Source organism: Diplodia seriata (assembly GCF_021436955.1).
Source record: "Diplodia seriata strain FDS-637 chromosome Unknown scaffold_2, whole genome shotgun sequence".
Classification (NCBI taxonomy): domain Eukaryota; kingdom Fungi; phylum Ascomycota; class Dothideomycetes; order Botryosphaeriales; family Botryosphaeriaceae; genus Diplodia; species Diplodia seriata.
Genome location: NW_027117309.1, coordinates 4523081 through 4547517, shown reverse-complemented (window position 1 = coordinate 4547517; position 24437 = coordinate 4523081). Strand labels below are relative to the sequence as shown.

At 59.8% G+C, this 24437-nt stretch overlaps 9 protein-coding genes across 9 annotated transcripts; 4 read left to right on the top strand and 5 right to left on the bottom strand.

Annotated features, from left to right (window-relative positions):
* Positions 1-3878: 3878 nt before the first annotated feature.
* Positions 3879-4493, bottom strand: SLS55_002735 (uncharacterized protein; the record flags this gene model as incomplete). The annotated part of the gene is made up of 2 exons (XM_066774215.1): positions 3879-4463; positions 4488-4493. 2 exons carry the CDS (start codon positions 4491-4493, stop codon positions 3879-3881), a joined length of 591 nt encoding a protein of 196 aa, XP_066636782.1.
* A 1645-nt stretch (positions 4494-6138) lies between these two features.
* On the top strand, positions 6139-7546 carry SLS55_002734 (uncharacterized protein; the record flags this gene model as incomplete). The annotated part of the gene is made up of 3 exons (XM_066774214.1): positions 6139-6621; positions 6700-6838; positions 6915-7546. 3 exons carry the CDS (start codon positions 6139-6141, stop codon positions 7544-7546), a joined length of 1254 nt encoding a protein of 417 aa, XP_066636781.1.
* Positions 7547-8253: 707 nt separating this feature from the next.
* SLS55_002733 (uncharacterized protein) lies at positions 8254-8625 on the top strand (the record flags this gene model as incomplete). The annotated part of the gene is made up of 2 exons (XM_066774213.1): positions 8254-8262; positions 8311-8625. The coding sequence occupies 2 exons, from the start codon at positions 8254-8256 to the stop codon at positions 8623-8625; spliced, it is 324 nt and encodes a 107-aa protein (XP_066636780.1).
* A 1582-nt stretch (positions 8626-10207) lies between these two features.
* Positions 10208-11272, bottom strand: SLS55_002732 (uncharacterized protein; the record flags this gene model as incomplete). Its single annotated transcript, XM_066774212.1, has 2 exons — positions 10208-10955; positions 11265-11272. The coding sequence occupies 2 exons, from the start codon at positions 11270-11272 to the stop codon at positions 10208-10210; spliced, it is 756 nt and encodes a 251-aa protein (XP_066636779.1).
* Positions 11273-12814: 1542 nt separating this feature from the next.
* Positions 12815-13742, bottom strand: ELO2_1 (Fatty acyl-CoA elongase/Polyunsaturated fatty acid specific elongation enzyme; the record flags this gene model as incomplete). Its single annotated transcript, XM_066774211.1, has 3 exons — positions 12815-13326; positions 13384-13453; positions 13737-13742. 3 exons carry the CDS (start codon positions 13740-13742, stop codon positions 12815-12817), a joined length of 588 nt encoding a protein of 195 aa, XP_066636778.1.
* A 1341-nt stretch (positions 13743-15083) lies between these two features.
* SLS55_002730 (uncharacterized protein) lies at positions 15084-15566 on the bottom strand (the record flags this gene model as incomplete). Its single annotated transcript, XM_066774210.1, is given in 2 exon segments — positions 15084-15548; positions 15561-15566. 2 exon segments carry the CDS (start codon positions 15564-15566, stop codon positions 15084-15086), a joined length of 471 nt encoding a protein of 156 aa, XP_066636777.1.
* Positions 15567-16658: 1092 nt separating this feature from the next.
* Positions 16659-19356, top strand: SLS55_002729 (uncharacterized protein; the record flags this gene model as incomplete). The annotated part of the gene is made up of 2 exons (XM_066774209.1): positions 16659-18228; positions 18539-19356. 2 exons carry the CDS (start codon positions 16659-16661, stop codon positions 19354-19356), a joined length of 2388 nt encoding a protein of 795 aa, XP_066636776.1.
* A 1512-nt stretch (positions 19357-20868) lies between these two features.
* On the top strand, positions 20869-22181 carry SLS55_002728 (uncharacterized protein; the record flags this gene model as incomplete). Its single annotated transcript, XM_066774208.1, has 2 exons — positions 20869-20876; positions 21011-22181. The coding sequence occupies 2 exons, from the start codon at positions 20869-20871 to the stop codon at positions 22179-22181; spliced, it is 1179 nt and encodes a 392-aa protein (XP_066636775.1).
* A 246-nt stretch (positions 22182-22427) lies between these two features.
* Positions 22428-24420, bottom strand: SLS55_002727 (uncharacterized protein; the record flags this gene model as incomplete). Its single annotated transcript, XM_066774207.1, has 2 exons — positions 22428-24270; positions 24329-24420. The coding sequence occupies 2 exons, from the start codon at positions 24418-24420 to the stop codon at positions 22428-22430; spliced, it is 1935 nt and encodes a 644-aa protein (XP_066636774.1).
* Positions 24421-24437: the final 17 nt, after the last annotated feature.

Below are 24437 nucleotides of genomic sequence, written 5' to 3'. Positions count from 1 at the left end.
GTGCTGGTCGCGGCGAACGCGGTGGCCGGCTGGGGGGCGGCGCGGGCGGTGGGGGGGAGGTGGATGGGGGTCGTGTATGCGGGGGTGTTGGGGGCGGGGGTTCCGGGGTTGGCGGCGCGGGTGGTGTATAGCGTGGGGGTGGCGGTGGAGGGGGTGGGGGAGGAAGGGGGAAAGAGTGTGTGGGATCCGGTGGGGGGGAGTTGGGTGTTGTATCTTTGTTTGGCGTGGGTGCCGGAGGTGGTGGTGGGGGTGGTGGTTGTGGGGTTGGGGTGTGCGAGGCCGAGGGGGGAGGCTTGAGGGGGGAGAGAGGAAAGGGCAGGCAGAGACGGACGGACAGAGAGATAGAGAGGGTAGGGCGGGGCTGGGCTGAGACGAGGAATGGGGGAGGTGGTTGTGGAGCTTGGAGGGTGGAAACTGTAGCGGGGAGATGGATGGCTGGATGGGGTTTTTTGGTATAAGGGGTGGACTTTTATCGGGGTGGATCTTGTAGCGTTTGGAAGGGCTGAGAGGAATTATAGACAACGGATTTGCTTTTTTGTTTGAGGTTTCTCGACGTAGTGCCACGAAATAGGAACATGCTGTTGCTCATACACGGCTCTTTTCACTGGGATTTTCCAGCCGCACCGAAGTGAATATCGAAATTAGTATGTTCATTGTAGCTTTGGAACTTCCTCGTAAGAGCGTACGGCTGAAGGGGGAAGTATGTCGTTCGGTTTCATATATCTCCTTTTGAATCAGAATCTTGACCAGAGACTACGACATTTTTTGAGTAAGCGTGATGCTTGCCCAGACCACCAATACTCTCGAGCAGCTCTACACGGCGGATTCCTGCTATCGCGTAGAATTACAAACCAATAAAATGATGCGTACGAGTTCAGAACCCGTATGTCACACTACTGCGGTCGCCAGCATCACTCAGTATGAGAGTAAGAGTGACACAGGAGAGTGCGTCAAGTTCCGTCAGTCACAGTCAATACAGACGAAGGAATGCACAGTATACACACAAGCAACCACACAGATGTGAAAGGTCAAGGGAAAACATGGAATTTACTCCAAAAAGCTCAATTGAAAGGATTACATGTAACTCCTGCCCATACTACTCCCGCGGGCTCCATTGATGAAGTCATCCCGTGATGTGAAAACCCCCTCCGGGCAAACAGAAAGCTCAATGCCGGAAGACTGTGGCGTTTGCGATCTGTATGGTCGAGGTGTTGAGAGAGAGAATTGTTGGCTGATTGAGCTGGATGCGCAGTCAGTAAGAGTGCAATACAGCGATGCGATGTACGCCGGGTCGTACCTCGCAGATGTGATGGTCCTACTTCTGCTGGCCGTTCTTGTCGCCCTTGATCTTCTTGATGAGCTTCCAGACGAGCATGTTGGCGGTGTTGGTGGGGTTTTGTGGAGGAGGTGGTTGCGGTTGTGTGTTCGAGGAGGATGAGGAGATGATTGTTGAAGCGGATGATGTCTTTGTTGGATTGGAGTGGTTGTTGAGTGCAGAAGAAAGTTGAGCGGCCACTGCTTGATATAAGTAGGGGGCTTCGGATGGCATCTCCGGGTAAGAAGTCAGCCCCCAGATAAGCATTGCGCCCCCAAGTTTGTTCAGCGCTTACAGGCGATCTGCGGGCTGACGCGATCTGCATCTCGCACAGCTCGCTTCTTTTGCGTGCTGACCGCTCCCTTGTCGCTCGAAGGATCTAGTTTCACTCTATTGTCACAGACGGTCAGCAATGCGTGCCTGGCGCGATGAGCTGATGAATTTTGCTGGAGGCTGAGACGGCGCTTCCGCAGTACTGGTTACACGGAAATCAGGCAGAAGACGCTGGAGTGCATTTTGCATCCGCGGCCTGAAACGCATGGCACCTGGTAAGGATGCAAGGCTGCGGCGAGGGCTGCGCCACTACTATTTTGGGGGTTTGCTATCAATAACCGCCCCACTTTTGTCCGTCGCGCCTCCACGCCTGCCGAGTACCGTCGCATCGAACGCAGCTGTCGCCAGTACTGTTGTCATTCGTTCAATGCGGCGAATTTTAGCGTCGACAAAGCATTTTTCATTCTTAACCGTTGCAGAAGTGTAGTGGCAGTATTCGTACAGATACACAGCTATGGGTAGAAATAAGCGAGTGGCTACAGGGTAGAGCAAGGGTCAGTCCAGTACGGTGCTATAAATGAGCAAATAGTGTTGATTGGTTGCATATCCTACTTCACCATTTCAGCAATGATCTGGTGTTCAATGGCAGGAACAAGCGTCTGCAGTTCGCAACTACCGGCTCGACACATCCCAATTTATATTTTCAAACAGGGAACGGCTCGGTTCACAACAGGAGAGCGACTGTGTCACTATCACCCGGGATGAAATAAAGCACAAGAACATTAGAGTTCGACAACTGTAGCACTCCAGTCCAGTATTACCGAGCAAATACGGAGGAAAGCTAAGCTTCTCAACTCATGAAAAGTGATGAAAGCATTTTATCAGAAGCTCAATTCATAGATGTATTCGAGAAACGACATTGCTCGCATGGAATATGAAAGCCAAACCCCCAAACTCCTTCAAAACTCCAGCTTCCCCGTTCCTAAATCCCAACGCCGGCCAAGATCCATCAACAACGAACAAGCGGAGCCTGGTGCATCTGGAGCATCGGCTGATCTCTGACCTGGATCATCGACTGAGCTTTGGCTTGAACGACCTGAGCAGCCGCAAGAGCCTCCATCATAGTCATAGCTGCAGCAACCTGCCGGCGCTGAATCTTGCCCGTCGCAGTCTTCGGCATCGTCTCCGTGAAATAAACCTAACATAGAGTCAGTCATCGTTCCAAACACCTCGTCGCACTCACCCAACAACGAGAAAAAAAGACTCACCTTCTTCGGCACCTTGAACCTCGCCACCCTCTCCCGAAAGAACTCCTTCACCTCCTCCTCGCCCAACCTCTCCCCCGGCCTCTTCACCACCGCCACGCCCACATCCTGGCCATACAACGCGTCATCAACCGCAAAACTCACCGCCTCCCCGACCGCGGGGTGCTGCAACAGCAAGTTATCCAACTCGATCGGACTAATCTTCTCGCCGCCCTTATTGATCAACTCCTTGATCCGCCCCGTCAACCGCAGGTACCCCCTCTCATCCACGACGCCCTGATCGCCCGTGCGCAGGAAACCGTCCGCGGTAAACGTCGCCGCGTCGACCGCCGCGCGCATGTCGGCGGGCACGATGTAGCCGCCCGTCACGTTCTCGCCGCGCACGCACACCTCGCCGACGACGCCGGTCGCGACGTCCGCGCCGCTGTCGTCCTTGATGCGCATCTCGACGCCCCCTTGCGGCGTCCCCACCGAGCCGGGGACGCGCGGCGCTGCACCCCCGCGGCGAGGCAGCGGGTTCGAGCACATCTGGTGCGCGGCCTCGGTCATGGCGTACGCCTCGACCACCACGGTCCCCAACGCGCTCTCCAACGCCCTCAACACGGTCGGCGGGAGGGGGCTGGAGCAACTCCGTACAAACCGCAACCCGCTCGGCGCGGGGCTGGGCAGGGGGTTCTTGAGGAGGATCTGGTGGATCGTGGGGACGGCGGTGTACCAGGTTGCCGAGTGGCAGGTGAAGTGCCGCCAGAAGTCGCTCGCGGAGAAGCGCGGGGGGACGATGACGGAGCCGCCGCTGCCGAGGGGCGAGAGCGTGCCCGCGACCAGCCCGTGGATGTGGAAGAGTGGCATGACGAGGAGGCTGCGGTCGGCGGGGGTGAGGGCGTAGGTGGCGGTGATGTTTTTGATGGAGGCGGTGATGTTGCGGTGGGTGAGGGGGACCTGGTTGGGTTTCGTTAGCGCGAGGGAGCTGGGTGCTTGGGGGTGTGGCGGTGGTGGTGGTGGTGGTGGTGGGAGAACGGGAGGGATCAGCAAAGGATTCCGCAACCACTCACGGCTTTGGGGCGGCCGGTCGTGCCGCTCGTGTGCAGGATCAGCGCGACGTCGTCGGGCTGGCAGTCGGCATCGAGGTCGAGGGCCCTGCCCGCGCCGCCTTTGGTGCTGCGGGTCTGGGCGCAGAAGACGATCTCGCCGCCGTTGAAGCTGACTTCGGCGAGGCGCACGCCGCACGCGCGCGCCGCCTTGACGGCTTCGGTATCGGCGTCGAGCGAGCCGAACGGCACGATCAGCACGGCGGCGTCGAGGTCGCGCAGGTAGAACTCGAATTCGGATTGCTTGTAGTCGAAGTTGAGCGGGGCGGCGACGGCGCGCATGCACGTGGAGGCGAAGAAGGCGACGATGAGCTCCAGCGAGTTGGGCAGGCTGAAGGCGACGCGCGAGCCGTGCGTGATGCCGATGGCGGCGAGGTTGAGCTGGAACTCCTTGACGCGCCGGGCCAGGTCGCGGTGGGTGATGGTGGTGGAGCGCGTCTTGCCGGGTATGACGACGGCGGACGAGTCGAAGCCCTTGTGCAGGCACGAGGCGAGGGTGGACATGATGGGCGAAGGAGGGCTCTGCGGGAGTGCTGGTCTGCAGACTGCCATGGACGAGAACCACGAGGTGAAATAGGAGCGCAGGCTCGAGAGGGAGATTGCAAGTGAATCCATGTTTGGTTGAGGTTGGTTGATTTCTCACATGCTGTGCTGGACGGGTTCTAAGCTGCCGTTAAAGATGAGTTACCAGCGAGTCTTCTTGGCGTCGAGCATCGCGTGTTGCCAAAGCATTATGCGATATGCTGAGGGTTCGGGTGTAAGCTGACTCGGTCCCGTTCGGGCAATGTTTTGGCCCCCTCCGCAAACCACGGCACCATGCCCGATGCAGCAACACGAGAGGCACAGCAGTTGGGGGCCCAAATTTAGACGGCTGCCTGGGGCCTATTTCCGTCTAGTCTAGGCAGAATAGCTGAACTGGCGCCTGGTGTTGGTCTTAAATATGACAACAACGCGGCACAGTGGGTGGGGAAAAGTATCGCCGGGTGGCGTGAAAGCAGCCGCCGCTGAGGCAGCCTGACACTAAAACATCACGTCCACGCTGTCTCTCGTCGCAAGATCATCAGAATCAACAAGGACGTCAGATGGAATCGGATCCCAGCCGCACAAGAAAGCGCTCCGCTCCGCCGGTGGAGAGGGGCGACGTCAAGGAGAAGAAGAAGAAGTCAGACAAACACTCAGCACAATCATGCGTAAGTGGCTCCTCTTGCCCCGAGGGGCCTCACTGAACGACATAGAACGAGACCGACATGGCCCGCACTACAACCGACGATGCGATCGAGACTTTTTCCACAACGGATCATAATTGTGCCCCCTGTCAAGCACCGGGGCCGGTTACGTTCGAGGTGCTTCCAGAAGGGGCGTTCAACCAACTTTTTGAGGGCGGAGGAATGGTTGAAGGGACTGAGAAACTGCCGGCAGACATATCCAAGTCGCTTGCCGACTACTGCAAGTACTTGGAGAGGTTTGAGATGTTTGCCAAAGCGCAAGCGGGCCAAATCGAAGAGGGATGAGAGGACATGGACTTTTGGGTTTCAATGTATCCACAGCGCTGCAACAAGATTTAGCGAATGATAAGACGTCTCCTCATCGATCGTGTGTGTGTTTCATCGCCAATCTGATCAGCGTCAAGGGTGGGAATCGTGTCCTACCCTTGCGCAAGAAACTGCAGAAAGCGGCGAGCTGACATTCTCGCCGGTCGTGATTGGGCGAGAGAGCCAAACATGCGGCTTGTTTAGGCGTGGCCCACAGTTATTACAAGCTAAAAACGGGAGGCTATATTTGTGCCTGCTCTTGCCCTGACCCAGAATGGGAGCTGTTAGGCCATTGGCCGAGGAAGCGAGAGGTGAGCTTACGCTCCCGGTCTGCACGTTTCTTCAGCCCCATCGCTCGCCAGAAACCTTTTCGATGCGGAGCTGACATGCTGACGCTGTAAGCACACGCTTCAGCAATGCTAAGCTTTCGACAAGCACCAGTCTGCCGTTGCAGTCCTTGGCAAGATGGTGATGGTCGGCGCCACGCTGACCAACTCTCGCATACGCCTCTGGTGATGTTCGGCCATGAATGCGTGCATGCCACAGCCTCCAACTGCGATAAATATACGGACAACGAGCGCTAAGCAACCAGACATTGCACCACAGATCCACAGCACAGCAGAACAAAGCACAGAAATAAAACACCATCGATTCCCCCCTTTCAAATGTCGCCCTCCATTCTCGCATCATTCCCCTCCGACGACGCCAGCCTTCGTGAGAAGTTCTCCCGCAAGAACCCCGAAGACATCTCGCCCGTCCCCACCAAGCGCGTCAAGACCCACCACTCCAGCAATGCAGAGCCTACTGGAACCCTTCCTGCAGCGGCAGGCAGCATTTCTGGACATCATCAGACGGCGATTCCAGCAAAAGATCTTCCAACTGATGCGCAGCGGGCCGCTGATTCTGACGACGACGACGATGAGCTTGCGGGCAACGACCTGATGCCGACCGGCCCCATCGCGTCCCCATCGCGCAGCACGCCCGAGCTCGTCTACGACGACGCCATCGACACCGGCTACCTGCCCGCCTCGACCAGGCTGCGGCGCCGCATTTTCGACCACCCGGACCGCATCGTCGTATGCCCGGGCGTCTTCGACGGATTCTCGGCGCGGGTGGCCATGTCTGTGGGGTTCGAGGGGCTGTACATGGTGAGTACCGCACGCCCCCTACACAGCCATCACCCCCACACCACCATTTATAGTAACGCCTGACCCGCAACAACACAGACCGGCGCCGGCACCACCGCCTCCCGCCTCGGCATGCCCGACCTGGCCATCGCCCAGCTGCACGACATGAAGGAGCAAGCCGACATGATCTGCAACCTCGACCCGACGAACGGCCCGCCCGTCATCGCCGACATGGATGGTACGGAAGCACCCCTCTCCTCCCCCCACCCCAAAAAAAAAAACACAAGAGCCCCCCACTAACACAACCCCTCTAGCCGGCTACGGCGGCCCCGTCGTCATCACCCGCGCCGTCCACCAATACGCCCGCGCCGGCGTCGCCGCCTTCCACATCGAAGACCAAATCCTCTCCAAACGCTGCGGCCACCTCGCAGGCAAAGAAGTCGTGCCCCTCTCCGACTACCTCCTGCGGATCCGGGCGGCCAAGAACGCCTTACGCGCCATCAACTCGGACATGCTCCTCATCGCGCGCACCGACGCCCTGCAAACCCTTGGCTACGACGACTGCATCGCCCGGCTACGCGCCGCGCGCGACCTAGGGGCGGACATCGGCATCCTCGAGGGTTTCCAAACGAAGGAGCAGGCGGCGCGCGCGGTGCGGGACATGGCGCCGTGGCCGCTGCTGCTGAATGCGATTGAGAACGGGGCGAGTCCGCTGATTAGCGTGGGGGAGGCGCAGGCGATGGGGTTCCGGGTGATGATTTTCTCGCTGGCGGCGCTGAGCGCGGCGTATGTGGCGATGAGGGAGATGTTTGAGCGGTTGAAGAGGGAGGGCGTGACGGGGGTGCCGAGGGATGTTACGCCGAAGAGGCTGTTTGAGGTTGTGGGGCTGGATGGGGCGAGGGAGGTGGATGAGGCTGCGGGCGGGGCGGCGTTTTCGAAGGTTTGATTGAGCGGGGGGCGTGGTGAGGTTGGGGGCTTTGCTTTTTTTTTTTTTTGGTTGTTGTTGTTTTGTCTTTGGGGGGTTGGTTTGCTCTGGTTTTGTTGGCGCGTGGGATACACGGTGGCTGGCGTGGAACGGTCGGTCTTTAGTTTCATTTGAATGGCAGCAACATCTTCGAAAACATTTCTTGGTATGTGGTATGCAAAGCCCCGCGGTGAATCTCTCATGGATGCGCGGAGTTGTGTCAAAGGAATGCATATGCTCAATGCCGGAAGACAGAAGTGGGCATGTTGACGCCGCTGAGGTGCGGAAAATGGTGCGAAGATGAGATACTGCAACTCTGAAACCTCACACTACGTCTGCCCTCGGCTTCGGCATGTGATGCGGGTTGGGCGTACAAGAAGGAGATCAGAGACGTTAGAAGTGGCGTAGTCTACTCGGCATCTCCTCCGAGTGCGGGGGCGTCACCACTCCCTTCGCTTTACCCGCGTGCCCGTAACGAAGAGTCCATCGGATGAGATGTAGTTTGCATGTGATGCGGCTTCCATCGTCCCCCGCACATTGCGGACCGAGAAGTGTGGAGAGGCGTTGACGCTCGGTAGTGGACGAAAGCGGAGGATTACTGAACGCCGGGCTCCAAACCGAGGACTGTCGGCCCACGTCCTCTTGGCTACAACGTGTACAGATATAAGCACGCATGCTCTCAACGCTGCATGGAGCAAGTTAGTGCCTGGCATAGCATCGCAACCACCATGATTCCCGCTCCCGAGCCCATCGCAGTCCCTGCGTCCTACGAGACAGTTCCGACGAAAGACATCAAAGTCACCCATTACCCAGAGGGCGCCGAGACCGTCACACCCGTCGTCGTCGTCACGCTGAACAGGCCTCAGAAGCAGAATGCCTTCACCTTGCAGATGATGCACGATTTCGAGACCGTGTTCCCAATCTTCGACGTCGACGAGCGGGTCAAGGTCGTCGTCATCACCGGCGCCGGCAAGACCTTCTGCGCCGGGGCAGACCTCGAGATCGGCTTCCCATCAGGCGGCGCCGGTAGAGAGCGGACCATGGACCACCGCGACCCGTAAGTTCTCCCCGTCGAACGAAGCCTTCTCCGAACGCCCATCACTGACCTCGATCGCACCCCTCCAAGCGGCGGTCGCCTCGCCCTCGCCATCTACCGGTGCCGCAAACCTACCATCGTAGCCATGCAGGGCTCCGCCGTCGGCCTGGGGATGACCATGACGCTTCCCGCCGCCATCAGGTACGTCAGCACATCCCCTTCTCCTCCATCCCCCCGCTTCAGCCGTCCCGTCCGCCAACCACAGCACGTCAAACACAAGGATCGGCTACGAAGGGGCCAAGTACGGCTTCGTCTTCGCGCGGCGCGGCATCACCATGGAGTCGGCGTCGTCCTTCTTCCTGCCGCGGCTGATCGGCTACTCGCGGGCTTCGTACCTGCTGACGACGGGCGCCGTCTACCCGCCGCAGTCGCCGCACTTCGGACCGCTGTTCCAGGAGACGCTGGCGGACGCGGCTAAAGTGCTGCCGCGGGCGCTGGAGCTGGCGACGAGCATTGCCGAGAACGTCAGTCCGCTGGCGGCGTATCTGAACCGCGCGCTGATGTGGCACAACCCGGGGACGGCGGAGGGCGCGCATCTGGTGGATTCGGCTGTGTTGTACCACATGTTCGGTGCGAGGTATGTTGTTTTGAGGAGAGGGAGAGAAACGGTGTTGAGGCTGACGAGTGTGCAGGGACCAGGAGGAAGGCGTGAAGGCTTTCTTTGAGAAGCGGAGGCCGGCGTTCGCGGCCACGCTTGAGGAGGATGCGCCGCCAAACTTTCCGTGGTGGACGGAGGTGGACACGGGGAGTCGGCCGAAGGCGGCGAGAGCACAGTCCAAGCTTTGATAAACGACAGTCTGGTGCCTGGTGCGTCATGGAAGGAGGCTGCTCGATATGACTAGGCTGCTACTTTTACATTGGGATGGGTTTGGAGTGGGAAACTACGCTTTGGAACGAGGCGACAGTCTTTTTAAGTGACGGGCCAGGATTCTCATTCTTGTAGCTGAAAGAGTCAAGGTTCGAAGAAAATCAACATGAAACATTGAATTTGCTTCATAGGATAAGGCAAATGTGACTACATCTGTCCGATGGAACAGGCTGATGTCTGCCAAATATCCCATTCTACGACTACCTCCCCGGTCTCCAACCCAGCTCACCCGACACAAGTGTTCTAGAGAACTGAGCATCGTGTCCGCAAAGACTGTTTTTGGTCAATAAAGCTAGCGCCAGGAGGAGAGCTGATTGCAGTCGACGTAACGTCGAATCAACACTGATGGTCCCATACACTCGATCACGGTCTCTGATGAAGCCATGCACCTGATTGGCTGTCTTCGCCGTCCTTACCAGCGAGAGATGTATGTATTGATCGTCTAGCCCGTCTCTCTTTCCCTCTCAAACAGAAGTCTTCAAACAATCCAACCAGCACGCCCCAACAAAAGCGCTCGCTTCTCACCTCTCCATGCAAACACCACGCACGCTCATGCAACGCAACGCAACGCGCCCAACAGAACCTCAGGATATCAAACCCATCCCACCAACGCCTGCCGCTTCCCAAAGCCAAAAAAACGAAAACCGTAAGAGACAGAAGCCAAAAACCTTTCCCCAAATCACGCCGTCTTCGCAAACAAATCCCCTCCCGCCTCGAGCAGGCGACTCACCGTCTCGCGATGGCCCTGCTCGACGGCGAGGTGCAGCGGCGTCCAGCCATTATCATCAGCAGCATTAGGGTCGCCGCCCTGCTCGAGCAGGAACGCCACCATGGCCTCGTTGCCGCGCTCGGCCGCGATGTGCAGCAGCGAGCGGCCGGATATGGACTGCCGGCTGCTCGCCGTGCGGGGGCGGGTGGATGTCGAGGACGCTGGGCTGGAGATGAGGTGGTGTTTTGTCGATTCGGCGCCATCGCTGCCGGTGAGGGAGATGTTCAGGCCGCCGATGGCAGACGACGTCGAGTCTGCCGAGCCGCAGACGCTGTTGGGCGGCGTCGTGGTGGTGGTGGGGTTGCCGTCCGACATGCTGATGTCCGGCCCCCCCGCGAGCACGCAGTCGTCGAAGATCGTCGATGTCCAGTCCTCGACGATGTGGTGGAAAGGCGGGGTCGTCATGCCGGCGGCCTGCAGGGCGAGGAGGTCGGCCGCCGCCGCCGCCGCCGCCCCTCCTCCTTGCAGCGGCGCCATCGGGACCACGCTGCCGCATTGGTGGCAGGTCGCGCACTGCGTCGAGGCCATTCCCGACGACGGCTCGCAGGGCGGCGTGGGCAATGGCGTGGCGCGGTTGGGGGTGGCGGTGCCGCTGCTGTGGACGGGCAGGGCGAAGCCGTGCGTCGAGGGGGGCCCGAAGAGGTGCTGCAGGTCGATGCTGGTGGGGGGGAATGGCGAGGTTTGACGGTATGCCGTCTGTTGCTGGTGGTGCTGCTGCTGCTCGAGGGCTTGCACGCGGCGCTTTAGGTTTCGGCCTGGAGAGGGAGAGAAGTCAGTGGTGTGCCGGGGGTGGTGGAGGTGATGTATGGACGACTTACGGTATTTGCGCTGGGCGTTGCGGTTCTGGATGCGTCTCCGCTCGGCGGCGTCGGCTACGGACGTCCAGTCCTCTTCGTCCGAGCACATGCCCGTGTCGACCGGATGTTGTTGGGCCGAGAAGTTGGGTGTTGCGGCGAAGTTCTGGAACGAGGCCATGGAGTCGGTAAGTGCGGAAGCCATTGTTCGTTTTTTTATATTTGAAGCTGTGGTCGCTCGATAATGGTCTCTGTGGTGGTGAGAGCGGTCTACTTATTTCTCCAGAGCCGCATCGATTGAGGGCGGAACAGACCAACACGAGTGGTCTAAATCGGTAGCTACTGCTGGGTTGCTTTCGCACAGTGCTGCGGCTCATCCATCCATCAGTCAGCCGGCCAGCCATGCTCGCGACTCGACGCCGTTGGTTCTCCACCGGGAGGGCCTGCCCGAGAGCGCCTCGAGCTCTTCCCGCACCCGCGCCACCACAGAGAGGGCTGGGGCCATGCGTTAGAGCAAAACACGTGCTGGCTGACGGATTGTTTCACAGCGACGGTCGACGCTTGGCCGCAAGCGGGCGTGGCATGGTCAGCAGACAGCCCCCAAAGTGCCGCGCCTTGTCAGCCAGGTGCCAACTGCTGATAAGCATTCCTTCAGGAGTCGCTTGGCCCCTCAGGCGGCTAATTACCCGGTGCGGCTGGCTCCCGGATCTGTCCCCGGACTGCCCAGCCCCCATCAAGCTCGGATCCTCGCGCGACAAGCTTCGCCCAGCGGCCAGCTGTCCTTGGTACCCCAGACTCGATATTGCTCTTCTCAGACGCGTATATCGCAGCTTAACTTGACATGTCGTGGACGCCTTGGCTCCTTCTAAATCATCGGAAGCATGGCATTGTTCGTGCAACTCGCCGCAGTCCTCAGGAGCAGTTGGCGTCGCAAGCCTTTCTTCGGCACGACCTGAATTGGGAAACCGACTCCGTCCCGATGAGCCCCGCTTTGTTGATGATCGATCGGATCTGCCGTGCGTGCGGGATGCTCACAACTACTACCTACTGTGTACTGTGCACAACACTCTGAGGTCCACACGCCGGTTGTCAAAGCGTAGACGCAGCCAGAGAGGCACTGTTGGCCTGGAAGGGTCGAGTTTCATGTGAAAGCCTCCACCATCCCACGATGGCACCCCGCGATCCGTCAGCACTAGGTGCTCTGAGATCTGATTCGCCGAGGAACACCAGGCACCCCTTCCCGATCCAAGGTGTTGCTGACAGGGACCACAAACGCTGGCCAAACACAAGCATCATCGACACTAACAAGCTTTTCGCGCTTGACCAGATGAAAGGGGAAAATGCCATTTGGCCTGTCTGGAGCGAACAAAGAGAAAAAAGACAATCCCTGCACCCTGCACACCACAAAAATAGAGCAATGATCGCCGCTGCGCCACAAAAACAACAACAACCGCGTTCCTGAATCCCCCCACTCTCTCTCCCGCTCCACTCAAACGGTTTCCGCCGCCATTCCTTCCCACCCCCCACCGCCGCTTCCTCCCTCGTGCCTCTCTCCCGCCATCGCGAAAAACTGCCCTTGACCCGATCTACCGCGCCAACGCCCTGAGACCCGAAGATCCCAAACACCACAAAAAAAAAGGAAAAAAAAAGGAAAAAGGAAAAAGGAAACAATGCGGTCGCTCGCTCGCCTCCCCCCCTCTCCTCGGTAATGCCGACCGTGCCCCTACTCCTTGATCGCGGGCATCAGCTTGACCCCGCCCGCAGCCAGCGCAACCGACGCCTTGGCCGTCACCCTGTGCAAATCCGACGCCTTCTGCGCCACCTTCTTACCACTCTTCTTGTTGGCGCCACCCTTCTTATACGTAGCGAAATAAAACGCCACAAACAAGAAAAGATAGCTCGTCAAAATCCCCGCGCCCAGCACCGCCGCCGTCTCGCCGCCGGCGCACGCACCCACATGCGGCAAGACATCCGCGAGGTGGCGCGACACGAAGAGGTTGTAGCTGGTGAAGTACACGAAGCCCAGGTCGATGACGAACTGCACGATCTGCATGACGGTGATGTACTCCTTCCACCAGCAGCGCACGCCGCGCGCGGATTGGAAGTAGTAGAAGTACATGACGCAGTGCACGGCCAGGTTGAGCGTGATGGGGACCCAGGAGACGGGGGTTTGGCCGGCCATTTGGACGAAGCAGAGGAGGGCGGTGGCGCCGTGGTGGTAGGTGTGGAGGAAGGCTGTGAGGGGGGTTAGCGGTTGGCGTTGTTGCGGGGGAGGGGGGAGGTGCGACGCACTCAGCGGCTTCTTCTTCAGCACGAGGAAGACGGTGTCGATGAACTCGACGTACTTGGTGAGGTAGTTGAGCTGGGGTATTCGTTAGCGTCCGAGAGGAGAGAGAGGATAGTGGTACGGCACTCACGTAATACAGCAGGTTCAGCGGCTGCGTCCATCCCGCATCGGCCGAGCACACCGAGTCGTACACGCCCCGCCTCCACAGCGTCGGCACGATCTGCTCGAGGAACAGCACCAGCAGCCCGCCCGATACCGCCGTCAGCATGAAGTTGTGCAGCATGAACGCCGTCTTCAGCTGGAACGCGGGCCGGCTGCGCATCAGCTCGCGCCCGCCGAAGATGGTGGCGTAGTAGACGGCCATCATCGACACCGTGGACTTGAGCGTGGCGAAGGGCGCCGTGCTGGGCGTGAAGGCGAAGGTCGAGGTGGGACTGCCGGTGAGGCCGGTCCAGGTGGCGTCGAAGACGCTCCAGAGGGGAGTCGCGGACATGGTGGTTGCCATTGCGGAGGAGGTTGTTGAGGAGGAGGGAGTTGTGAAAGAAAGTGGATGGGTTGGAGAGATGGAGTGAGTGAGGTGGGTGCCCGTCGTCGCTTGAATAGAAGACCGAAGTGATTGATTTGATGCTCCTCTACGTACCGGTCGTACCGTCTATTTATTGAGTCGTTGCTGCGCTGAGGTCCGATACTGTCTATCGCGGTGTACCCGAAGAGGTATCTTGGCACGACGAAAGAAGGCAAGCCACAGCTGCCAAGCGTAAGAGAAACGAGCGTGTTGGATTTGTCTTTGAGAGAGACTGACGAATACTGGCGGAATCGGTTCAGCAACGCTCGGAGGGTAATGCGAACCGTAAGCTTACCGCCCAATAGAGCGTCAGACGCTGTGGCTTGGCTTTTTGCCGCTAAGCATTGTTCTTTCAGGCGAAGCTTTTGGGGCCACCGCACGGCCTTCCGTAAGCAGCGCCCTCTCTTGGCACAGCCACCCCGCTTCGACTAGCTTCAATGCGCTATTAGCACCAGTTATTTCTGTCGCACATTTGGTGTAGCGAGCGTTGGTGTGAATGATTGAAGGTGTGGCTTTCCAAAAGCCACAAGCAATACGAGGAGTGGCATTGATCTGGAAGTTGAGCCATCTTTGTCATACACGATTCCTTGTATCTTCATGGCTTCCAAATGAAGCGAAGCGTTCTTCTGGTGGAGATCATCGTGTACTCAGTCCTCTATGGAATAATGCATGACGAGTTTCCGTGGAGGAGCTCTGGAATTCACAGTGAAGCAAAAAGTATGTGCACGCATCTTGAATCAAGCGATTAAATACGTCCAAGACCCTTGCAAAATCTTATGTCGCGTAAATTGGAATTTTAGGGTTGAATAACGACATGGTGCCACGAATTTGGGTTTGTGGTTTATTTGTCCTTCAAAAGAAGAGGATATGGAGACCCCCGCACAATGGGCACCAATTGGTCAGAATCTCAACACCATACTGCAGAAGCAAACACCAATTTCAAGAATCGTGAATTACAGCTCGAAGAGGCTTTTGGGGATTTTTTATCGGAGAATTGACAGCATATATGATGCTGTTAATGACACACTGAAGCAGTACAACTTGAACAAAGATAAAAAAAAAAAACGAAGAAACTTGAATTCAATCTGGTATGCGTCTAGAACATCTATGCTTTCCCCCACCGCTCCATTGCCTCTCCACCTACATCATCAAACGAATAGTAAGCTTCTCCAAAACCTTCATGCACACACCCGAGTAGCCGACCGCCCACGACAACGCCATAGTGTTAGCGCTGATCTTCTCCGTGCTCATGCCCTCAAAAGACGACAGGACAGAAGACTGCTTCCTCTTCCGCCCACCCTCCTCCCGCTTGCCCTCCTCCTTCTCCTCCGCAGCCGGCTTACCAATGCCCGCCGCGGCGCGCAAGCCCTCAGAAATACCCTGGAAGCGCAGGGCCCAGCGCCACTGGAGCCAGAACTCGAAGCCGCACAGGGCGAGGGGCACAAGGCCAGCAAAGTCGCCCCAGTGGCCGTGCAGCTCTTCAAACGCCCACAGCAGGTAGGTGCAGCCGTACATGGTGGACAGCCACGTGTTGAGCGTCAGCACCCACGACAGCGCGACGACGGCGCGGGCGAGGACGACCGGCGAGATCTGCCGCTTGAACAGCTTCATGAGGACGAGCATGACGGTGGTGACGGAGCCGCCGACGCCGGCGCCGAAGAAGACGAAGGAGACCAGCATGCGGCACATGAGGGCGTCGGAGGACGCGAAGGATGAGTACGAGCACCGCACCCAGAGCAGCAGTGCCGGGCCCATGAAGTGGTGGATGAGGGAGAGCGTGTCGTTGCGTTCGATGGTGAGGTCGAACATGTAGCTGCCGCCCATGATGGCGCTGGAGAGTGTCAGCCGGGGGTTGCCATCGTCGGGTGGGGTGTCGGAGGGGAAGACTTACGAGGCCAGGATCATGCGGTATGTGTCCAGGTGCGTCCAGATTTCGGGCGCGGCGAAGGCGCTCATGATGGCGGGTGCGCAGAGGAGGAAGAGGATGGCCCGTGTGGGGAGAAGGGCGATCTCGCATGCCATTCGGTTCTGCACCCCCGGCTTCACCGCGTCCCAGTGGGTGACGGCCGACTTGAGGTAGCGGTGCGAGGCCCGGTAGAGGAGGCTGGTGGTGGCGTATGCGGCCCCGGTGATGGCCGCGTCATGGGCGATGGTGGTTGCGAGGGTCGATGGCATGGTGTGTGCTGAGGGTTGCTTTCGGTGGTGTGAATAGAGGGATGAAGTGTGGATTTGGATTGATGGCGAGTAGAAGTTGCCAAGAGAAGCTTGTTGATTGAGGATGATGATTGCCAAGTTCTCGGCGCGGTGGCTTAAAGTACTGTTCAGCCATCTATCTGCATTCAGTGATACTTCCTGCACCATGCGTGCTTCACGATAATTTTAGAAACAAATCAGCATCTTCACGCTGAGGCTGGTGCTTCTCCACGTGCTCAGCACGCTGCAAGTGTACCTCGAAGGTGTTTTGCGGGGTCTCGCTTGAGGCGGGCAGATCTTCGTAAGCTGACGGCTCACTGATGATATTACTATTTCCGGTAATCTGCGTAACGCAAGGATCGGCCCGGGCGCTTAGCACCATCACCGTGGGGGCCAATGCAACGGCCCCCAGATCCACTCCCTACCGTATGCGGCAAAAGCTTGGCCCAGCAGGCCTTTATATTCTGACGATTCGCCGGTAGTCATCGCCACATCCACAATTCCCCACAGACCTCATCCACCATGTTCTTCCGATCCTCCGCCCCGAGCAACAAGACCTTCAACCTGAAGGCATCGAAGCCGTTCGATGCAACCTTTGACTTGACCCTGGCGGACAACATCCCACCCGCAATCAACAGCCGCTACATCTTCATCTACGACACCCGCGGCGAAACCGGCAACCCGCAAGTCTACCGCGATGAGCTGGTAGACCGGCTGAAGAAGAGCCTCGAATCCTTCCTGCGTCTGCCCGACGACGCCGCCCTCGCCTTCCCGCAGCTGCTCGGCAAGGTGCACGCCAGACCCGACAACGGACGACTGTTCGTACGGGTGAAGAAGGACTCCAGCGTGCCGTTCGTCGTCGCCACGCACGACAAAATCACGCTCGAATCGCTGCGCCCCGATCTCGGCTTCCCCTCGCGGTACCTCGACCCCAAGGTCTTCTCCGCCGGCGTCGAGGCCGTGCCGCGCCCGGACAGCGATGGCGGCTGCGACACGTTCTCGGTGCAGGTGACGTTCATCACGGGCGGCTACGTGCTCATGGTCAACAAGCACCACTACCTGCTCGACGCCACCGCCACCGGCTTCATGATGAAGAGCTGGTTCGAGCGGGCGCGGCTGTACGCCCAGCGCGGCAGCATCGCATCCTCCGACACCCGGCTCGCCGTCGAGAAGGAGGGCAAGGCCACCACCATCCACAACAACACTTCGCTCGCGCTCGCCACCACCACCTCCCCGCAGGATGCCGCCGCGCCCGCCGTCGACCTCTCCCTCGAATGGACCGTCAAGCCGGGCGCGGGCCCGCACATCTTCGGCCTGCCGCTGCCGCCCGCGTCGGTCATGTACGTCGCGCGGGCGCTCGCCTTCGCGCGGCCTAAGGTCGACACGGCCATCTTCCACCTGCGCCCCGCCGCGCTCAAGCGGCTGCACGCCGACCTGCAGGCCGCGACGCCCCTGCGCATCTCGACGCACGACGCGGCCTGCGCGCTGCTGTGGCACGCCATCGCGCGCGCGCGCTTGCACGCCGCCGCGAAGTCGGACACGCCGCAGACGTGCCGCTTCGCCCTCGCCGTCAACGGCCGCTCGAAGCTGCAGCCGCCGCTCGCGGCCGGGTATTTCGGCAACGCGGCCTTCTTCTCGACGACGGCGTTGGGGCCGGATGCGTTCCTCGCGGCCGGCGCGACGACGTCGTCCCGTTCTTCGTCCACCACCTCCTCCTCCTCGTCCTCCTCGTCCGCCTCGTCCGCCCCCGCGCACGACGCCGCCACGAAATCCCTCGCCGCCGCCGCGGCCGCCATCCGCGCCAACCTGACAACCAAAACGACGCCATCCTTCCTGCGCGCGCAGCTCGCCCTGGTCGGCGCGCAGCCGCGCGCGTCGGACGTCGTCAACCCGTGGACGTGCTTCGCCGGGCACGACGTGGTGGCGACGTCGTGGGAGAAGTCGTTCGGCGGCATCGGCGACGTCGAGCTGGGGTGCGGGGCGTTCCGGCGCATGCGGCTGCCGGGCGGCGGGCAGTTCGACGGGCTGGTGTGCGTGCTGCCGGCGTTTGGGTTGAGGGATGTGGAGGGCGATCAGGGGGAGGGATCGGGGGGTTATCCGGGGGGGTTGGAGGTCGCGGTGGATTTGGTGGCGGGGGTGTTGGAGGGAGTGAAGGGGGATGAGGTGTTGGGGAGGTATGCGACGTGTTTGGCGTAGGGTGGTGTGCGGAGGTTTAACACGGCGTTCTGCTTTTTTGTCTGGAGGTTGACAATGTATCTGTTCTGTTGGAGACGTCTTTATCTGTTGTACGGCAAGAATGCCATTGTTCTCCAACACCATGCCGCCCGTCTCGATACAAAAGAAGTGCCAACCCATCCCCCTAACCGCCTTCTTCAGACAACTCTCCTTATTGACGATGACAGGCCAGGGCTCCCTCGTGGACCCCACCGACACCTCCCCCCGGGAGGCCATCGCCAGAGCCTTCGACGGGGCCGGCAACCTCCTCTATCCGGATGAGGAGTCGTCCTACCACCGGATCCTCAGCAACTACCTCGACCGGGCCCGCCACAACGAAGACGGCTACCGCGAGATCGGGATCCGCTGGCTCCTCCTCTGGCCGGAGATGCGCGACCGCCTCACGCGCCGCCGCAACTTCCGGCGGGGCGCGCGGATCGCAAAGGCCCTCTACGAGGACACCTTCACTGACGACAGCGCCACCCCCACCATCCACGCCCCCGTCATCCACGACATCAGCGACGGCGTCATCGCCGCCGTCGAGCACGCCCGGCGGCTGCTGCGCTCGGGCGCGGGCCGCGACGACGCCAGTGTCTTCAACGCGTTCCGCGCGGTCGTCGCGGCCGACGCCGACGCCATCATGCGGCTGACCCGCGCGCAGCGGGCGGCGGACGAGGGCTGGCGGCTGTCCGGCACCGGCACCGCGGGCGGGCCGGACGGGTGGACTTGGGAGAATGTAAGTCGGTTCCGGTACATCATGCACGAGTCGCGCGCGCCGCTGCGGCGCTGGGCGGCGTCGTTGCCGGAGATTGGGCGTGTGCTGCGCATGCGTGCCGGCCAGCTGGATGGGAAGACCTGGAGGGCGTTGCTGTTGCAGATTTGTGAGGGGGAGGAGGGGGAGGTTCCTGAGGACTCTGAGTATTCTGAGGGTTATCAGGATTCTGAGGGTTATGAGGATTCTGATGGCTGGGATTCAGAGGAATCGGTGGATATCTACCTGGGTTGAGGAACATGGCTCCTCGGCCCCGCTCTCGCTTGCGAGTTGAGCGAGTGGTGGAGGTAAGGTTTGTGAGTTTGTGTGTGTGCAGTGATTGGATTGAGGTACTACTGAGAAAAGGCAGAGAAAACCCCACACAAAACAACCAAAAAAAGACGAAAAGAACGCCCAGAAAACCTCCTAAAAAAGACAGAAAGAACGCTCACAAAACTTCCAAAAACAACAAAGGGTAGAACGGAACTCCCAAAAACGAAACACTTGGGAGTTCTGTTCTACCTAAATAAAAAGTAAGTAAAAAACTCCCCGCCCCTTTCATTTACGTGTCATGTGTGATGTGATGGAAATTTGGTGCCGCACTTAGCTTGTTGCGTGCGGTGATCAGATGGATCCTTGTTTTGTTTATTCAGAGTGTAGAGGTTTTAATTTATTTGATCTCCGGTGATATCGTCTTATTGTCTGCTGCACCCATGATATGGCATTGAATAGTGTTGGTTGGAATTTGCCATTTCGTCCCTGACGAATAGTCATTTAGTATAATGCGCAGCCTAACACGGGCTCTTAGCGCAAAGAAACGATTCTGATCTCCATTGTAATATCTCGGTGGTGCTGCCCTCTGAACACAAGCTCGACGGATGCGTGACTGATCCACAACTGCCCCACAAACTGCCTCGCGGGGATACCCATCATCCAGGTACCTACGAAACAGAGCTCTCGGCAATTCCGACAATCTAAAATAAGAATGTCTAAACTGAGCCGCATGCATGCAAGGTCCCGCCGCTTCGCCTGTTGTGGTGGAAGGATCCGTGGCGCCGGGCTCAGCCACGATCTGCGCAGGGGTGAGCGTCAGCAACCGTGATCATCGACATAAGCAAATCGTCAGCAAAGCCAAGATCTCTCTCTTGTCAAGACAAGCATTTTGCAGATGCCCTTTCCCCTGTGAGATTCCGGCCCCGGGATCTGACGGGGTGCTGATCATCCACCAACGCGCAAGAGCAAATCCCACAACATGCATTCACGCTATCATGGCCTGATCGAAGGGTAGAGCTGAGATGGACTGGAGACTCGACAAAGTATATCTCATCGCTGCAGGAGGCTCACAGTCTCTTTCAACCACACAAAGAACAACACCATCATGTTTTCCAAACTACTACTTTTCACTGCTCTCGCCTTCTTGGGCGGCAAGTACTTCCCTGTCCCCGGCGTGGGACAATGGGGTACCTTCGCCATCTCTTTGTTCACCGAAATCGCAATCAACCTCGTCATTGTGTGCTGGCTATGGCCGTCCATCCTGAGTCCTCTGCGAAAAATCCCCGGTCCCAAAGTAAGTAGTCCAGCTGCAACCGCAGTCTCATTCCCGACAGCGCCCTGACACTCGCACAGGGTGGAAGCTTTCTCTTCGGCCACGGCCTCCAAGAACTGGGCCGCGCCACTGGTGTTCTGGCCTGGGAATGGAGCAAGGATTTGACGTACACAGACTTCCTCCGCTGCACCGGCTTCTTCGGAGAGGAGAAGCTGCTCCCGATGAGCCCGTCCGCAGTCAGGCAGATCATGAACAACGAGGACATGAAGTGGCCCGAGGGCTTCCGCGAGGCTCTCGGCCCCATGCTCGGAGACGGACTCGTCCTCGCCGAAGGGCCGCGACACAGGGTAAGTCGGAGAACAGGCGATATCCGGGCGACGTGCTGACGATGGCACAGCGCATGAAGAAAGCTCTCGGGCCGGCGTTCACGCCTTCGCAGCAAAGGCGGCTCGTGCCGGACATGTGGAAGCAAGTGCAGCGGTTCCGGCAGAAGCTGCTCTCCATCGTCGACGACACTCCGGACAAGGTGGCCGAGCTCAACATGCTCGACTGGACCAACTACTGCACCTTCGACATCCTCGGCGCGACGCAGTGGGGGGCGGACTTCAAGGGCATCGAGGACCCGTCGCACTTCTACGACCTGTTCGACCGCAACTTCCCCATCGAGGGCCACAAGGGCTGGGACGCCTTCTGCGTCTACGTGCTGCCCCTGTTCGTGAACCACACGCTGCTGAACAAGCTCCCCATCAAGAAGTACCAGGAGCAGCTCAAGGACAGGAAGTTGATGAACGAGCGGTACCGGCAGTTCATGGAGGAGAGGAAGCACAAGGACATGTCGACCGACGGCGAGGGGACGCACAAGGACATGCTGTCCGTGATGCTCAACACCAAAGAGCTCACCGACTACGACCTCATCGAGAACGCCATGACCTTCACCGCCGCCGGCTTCGGCACCAACGCCGCAACCCTCATCTGGGCCATCTACGTCCTGGCCACGCAGCCCTCCATCACGCAAAAGCTCCGCTCCCACATCCGCGCCACCATCCCGGACCCGACGCAACCCATCACCAGCGCCGAGCTGGACGGCATCCCGTACCTACACCACTTCGTCCTCGAAGTGACGCGTCTCTACCCGTCCATCCCCAACAGCTGGAAGCAAGCGACCGCGCCCACCACCATCGCCGGGGTCCCGATCCCCGCAGGCACGCAAATCACCATCCCCACGTTCGCCGTGAACCGGAACCCCGCCGTGTGGGGCGCCGACGCGGACGAGTTCGTCCCGGAGCGGTGGGAGGAGGGGAGGAGGCGGCCGGGGATGGAGACGAATGGCAGTTACCTGACGTTTTCGATGGGGGTGAAGAGCTGCATCGGGAAGGAGTATGCGTTGAGGGCGCTGAAGGCGGTGCTGGTGGGGTTGGTGGGGAGCTTTGATTTCGCGTATGATGGCCCCGATCCGTTGGGGAATCTGGTGCCCGGGTTGACGCTGAGGCCGAGGGGTGGGTTGATGGTGAGGGTTTCGAGGGCGAAGGAGTGAGTGGGTGGGTGAAGGGAGGGAGGGAGTGGCTTGCTTGGGCTTGCTTGGGTTGTGGGGGAGTGGTTTCTTTGCGTATTTTGTTTGGCGTGGTTGGGGGTGTGGGCGTTGGGTGTTTTTTTGGCGGGAAGGGCTTGAGATGGAGATAGCGTCGTTGGATGGCTCGCCGTTGTCTACAGCGTTGGCATAGCAGTTGCAGACCGAGGATCTTACGTGGTAGTTGGAATGATGAACATGGACTGTCTAAACTTACACGCTCTCAACCTTGGGCTTTTCGCTGTTTTCCTCGCCGTCCTCATCCTCAAGCTCTTCGCCACTTTCCTCGAGGGCGTTTTCATCCACAACCTCCGCGCCACACTCCTCACAGTCACAGACCTCATCCTTAGCTTCTGCGCCACCGTCCTCGCAGTCCACATCCTTTCCCCCAACCCTTCGGTATTTCCCCTTGGCATTCACCCTGCCCATTTTCCTATACCACAAGGTCGACAGCCACATGAAAACAACAAACACGAAGACAGCCGCGGCCAGCGCAATCTGCGGCCCAATCTGCCACGCCAAGCTCAACAACCTTCGCGGCGGCTGCGGCGGGTAGTGCTCCACGCCCTCGAAGCCGACACGATAGCCGACACCATCCCAGTCCACATCCTCGGGCCTGATCGTCTCGGGCTGCACGACCAGCTCCCCATCCCCACCACCATCGACGGCCTTGCAGCCCCAGACGTCACACGCCGCCTCCTCCCGCAGCCTCTCCGACGGCACAAACGTCTTCACGACGCCAGACCGCCTGATCATCGCGCCATCCTTACCGATCGCCTCAGCGAACGACCACTCGCTGTAATTCCCCCAGCGCCACCTCGTCTCGAAGCCGGTCCAATTCGCCCAGCCGGCCCAGCGCCAGGGGCCGTCGGCCGCGTCGCCGGTGTAGAAGTTCCACGTATCGACCTCCGTCGCGCCGTTCCACGAGACGTACATGGCGGTGCCGCCGGAACCCCCGTCCAGCGAGTACGCGAAGAGCGTGGGGCAGTCGAGCGGGGTGGCGGTCCAGTTGAACTTGCGCGCGCGGTAGTCCATGACCTTGGAGCCGTTGTGGGCGACCTCGCCCCAGAGCAGGGTCGCGCCGGTGGCGGACTCGACCTCGGAGAAGAAGGGCCAGATGCCCCAGCCGACGAAGGCGTTGCCGGTGCCGGGGAGGAGCTGCAGGTTGCCCTGCGAGCCGGACAGCATGGCGTCGGTCGCGTTGCTGTTCGGGCGGGCGGCGGGCGCCGCGAATTCGGCGACAAGCGACGCGGTGCGGGCGGCGTGGTCGAGGGCGACGACGACGCCGCGCGAGTGCGCGGCCGTGGATGTGTAGTCGTCGAAGGCGTTGTCGAAGAAGGAGAGGGTGGTGTGGGTGGCGTTGGTGTGCAGCCAGCGGGCGTCGTGCTGGGAGGAGAAGTTGAAGCCGTCGAGTTTGTGATAGACGACGACGTCGTCACCTCCTTCCCCCTCGTCCTCGTCTTGCCCGCATAGCCGCCACTCGACCGCGCCGCCGCCCGCGCCGCCCGAGATCTTGTAGATCGTCGACGTGTGCCGCGCCGACACCAGGTAGTCGCCGTCGGCGTTCTTGTCGACCGAGTTGATGTGGAAGTAGTCCCACGGCGCGGCGGGGGCGCGCCCCGTGCCCCCCACGGGCGTCGCGCCGGGCAGGACCCTGCCGTGACGGGGGCTCGTCTGCCTGTGGTCCAAACTGCGCCATTCGAACAGGACCTCGCCATCGTCGACGCGGATCTCCTGGAACGTCCCCTCGACGATCCAGCCCACGTCTTCCGCCATCCCGAACGGCGACAGGTCGTACGCCGCGACCTGGTAGACGGTGACGAGCGCGCCGCGGCCGCCGTCGACGAGGCGGAACTCGTGCATGTCGCCGGCGCCGGTGGTCGACCCGCCGGCCTGGATCGCCTTGACGATCTGGTACGTGGAGTCGAGGATCAGGCCCACCCCCCGCGCGAAGCCGACGTGGGAGGCGCCTTGGAAGACGCACAGGTGGTCGGCGCCGTGGTACTGGCACACGTGCAGCCCGTGGGCGGAGATGCCGCCGAGGGCGGCCGCGCCGCTCCAGATGAGGTTCTGTGGTTTTGCTCGTTAGCAGGTGAGTAAACTCGGGACGTCACTTCTTCTTGCCGCCACCACTGCCTGTCCGCCGTCTTTCTTGTCCGCTTTGCTGGAACCCAGCCCCCACGAGAAGCCGCTGAGGGATGCGCATGAGCTTGTTTGCGGATC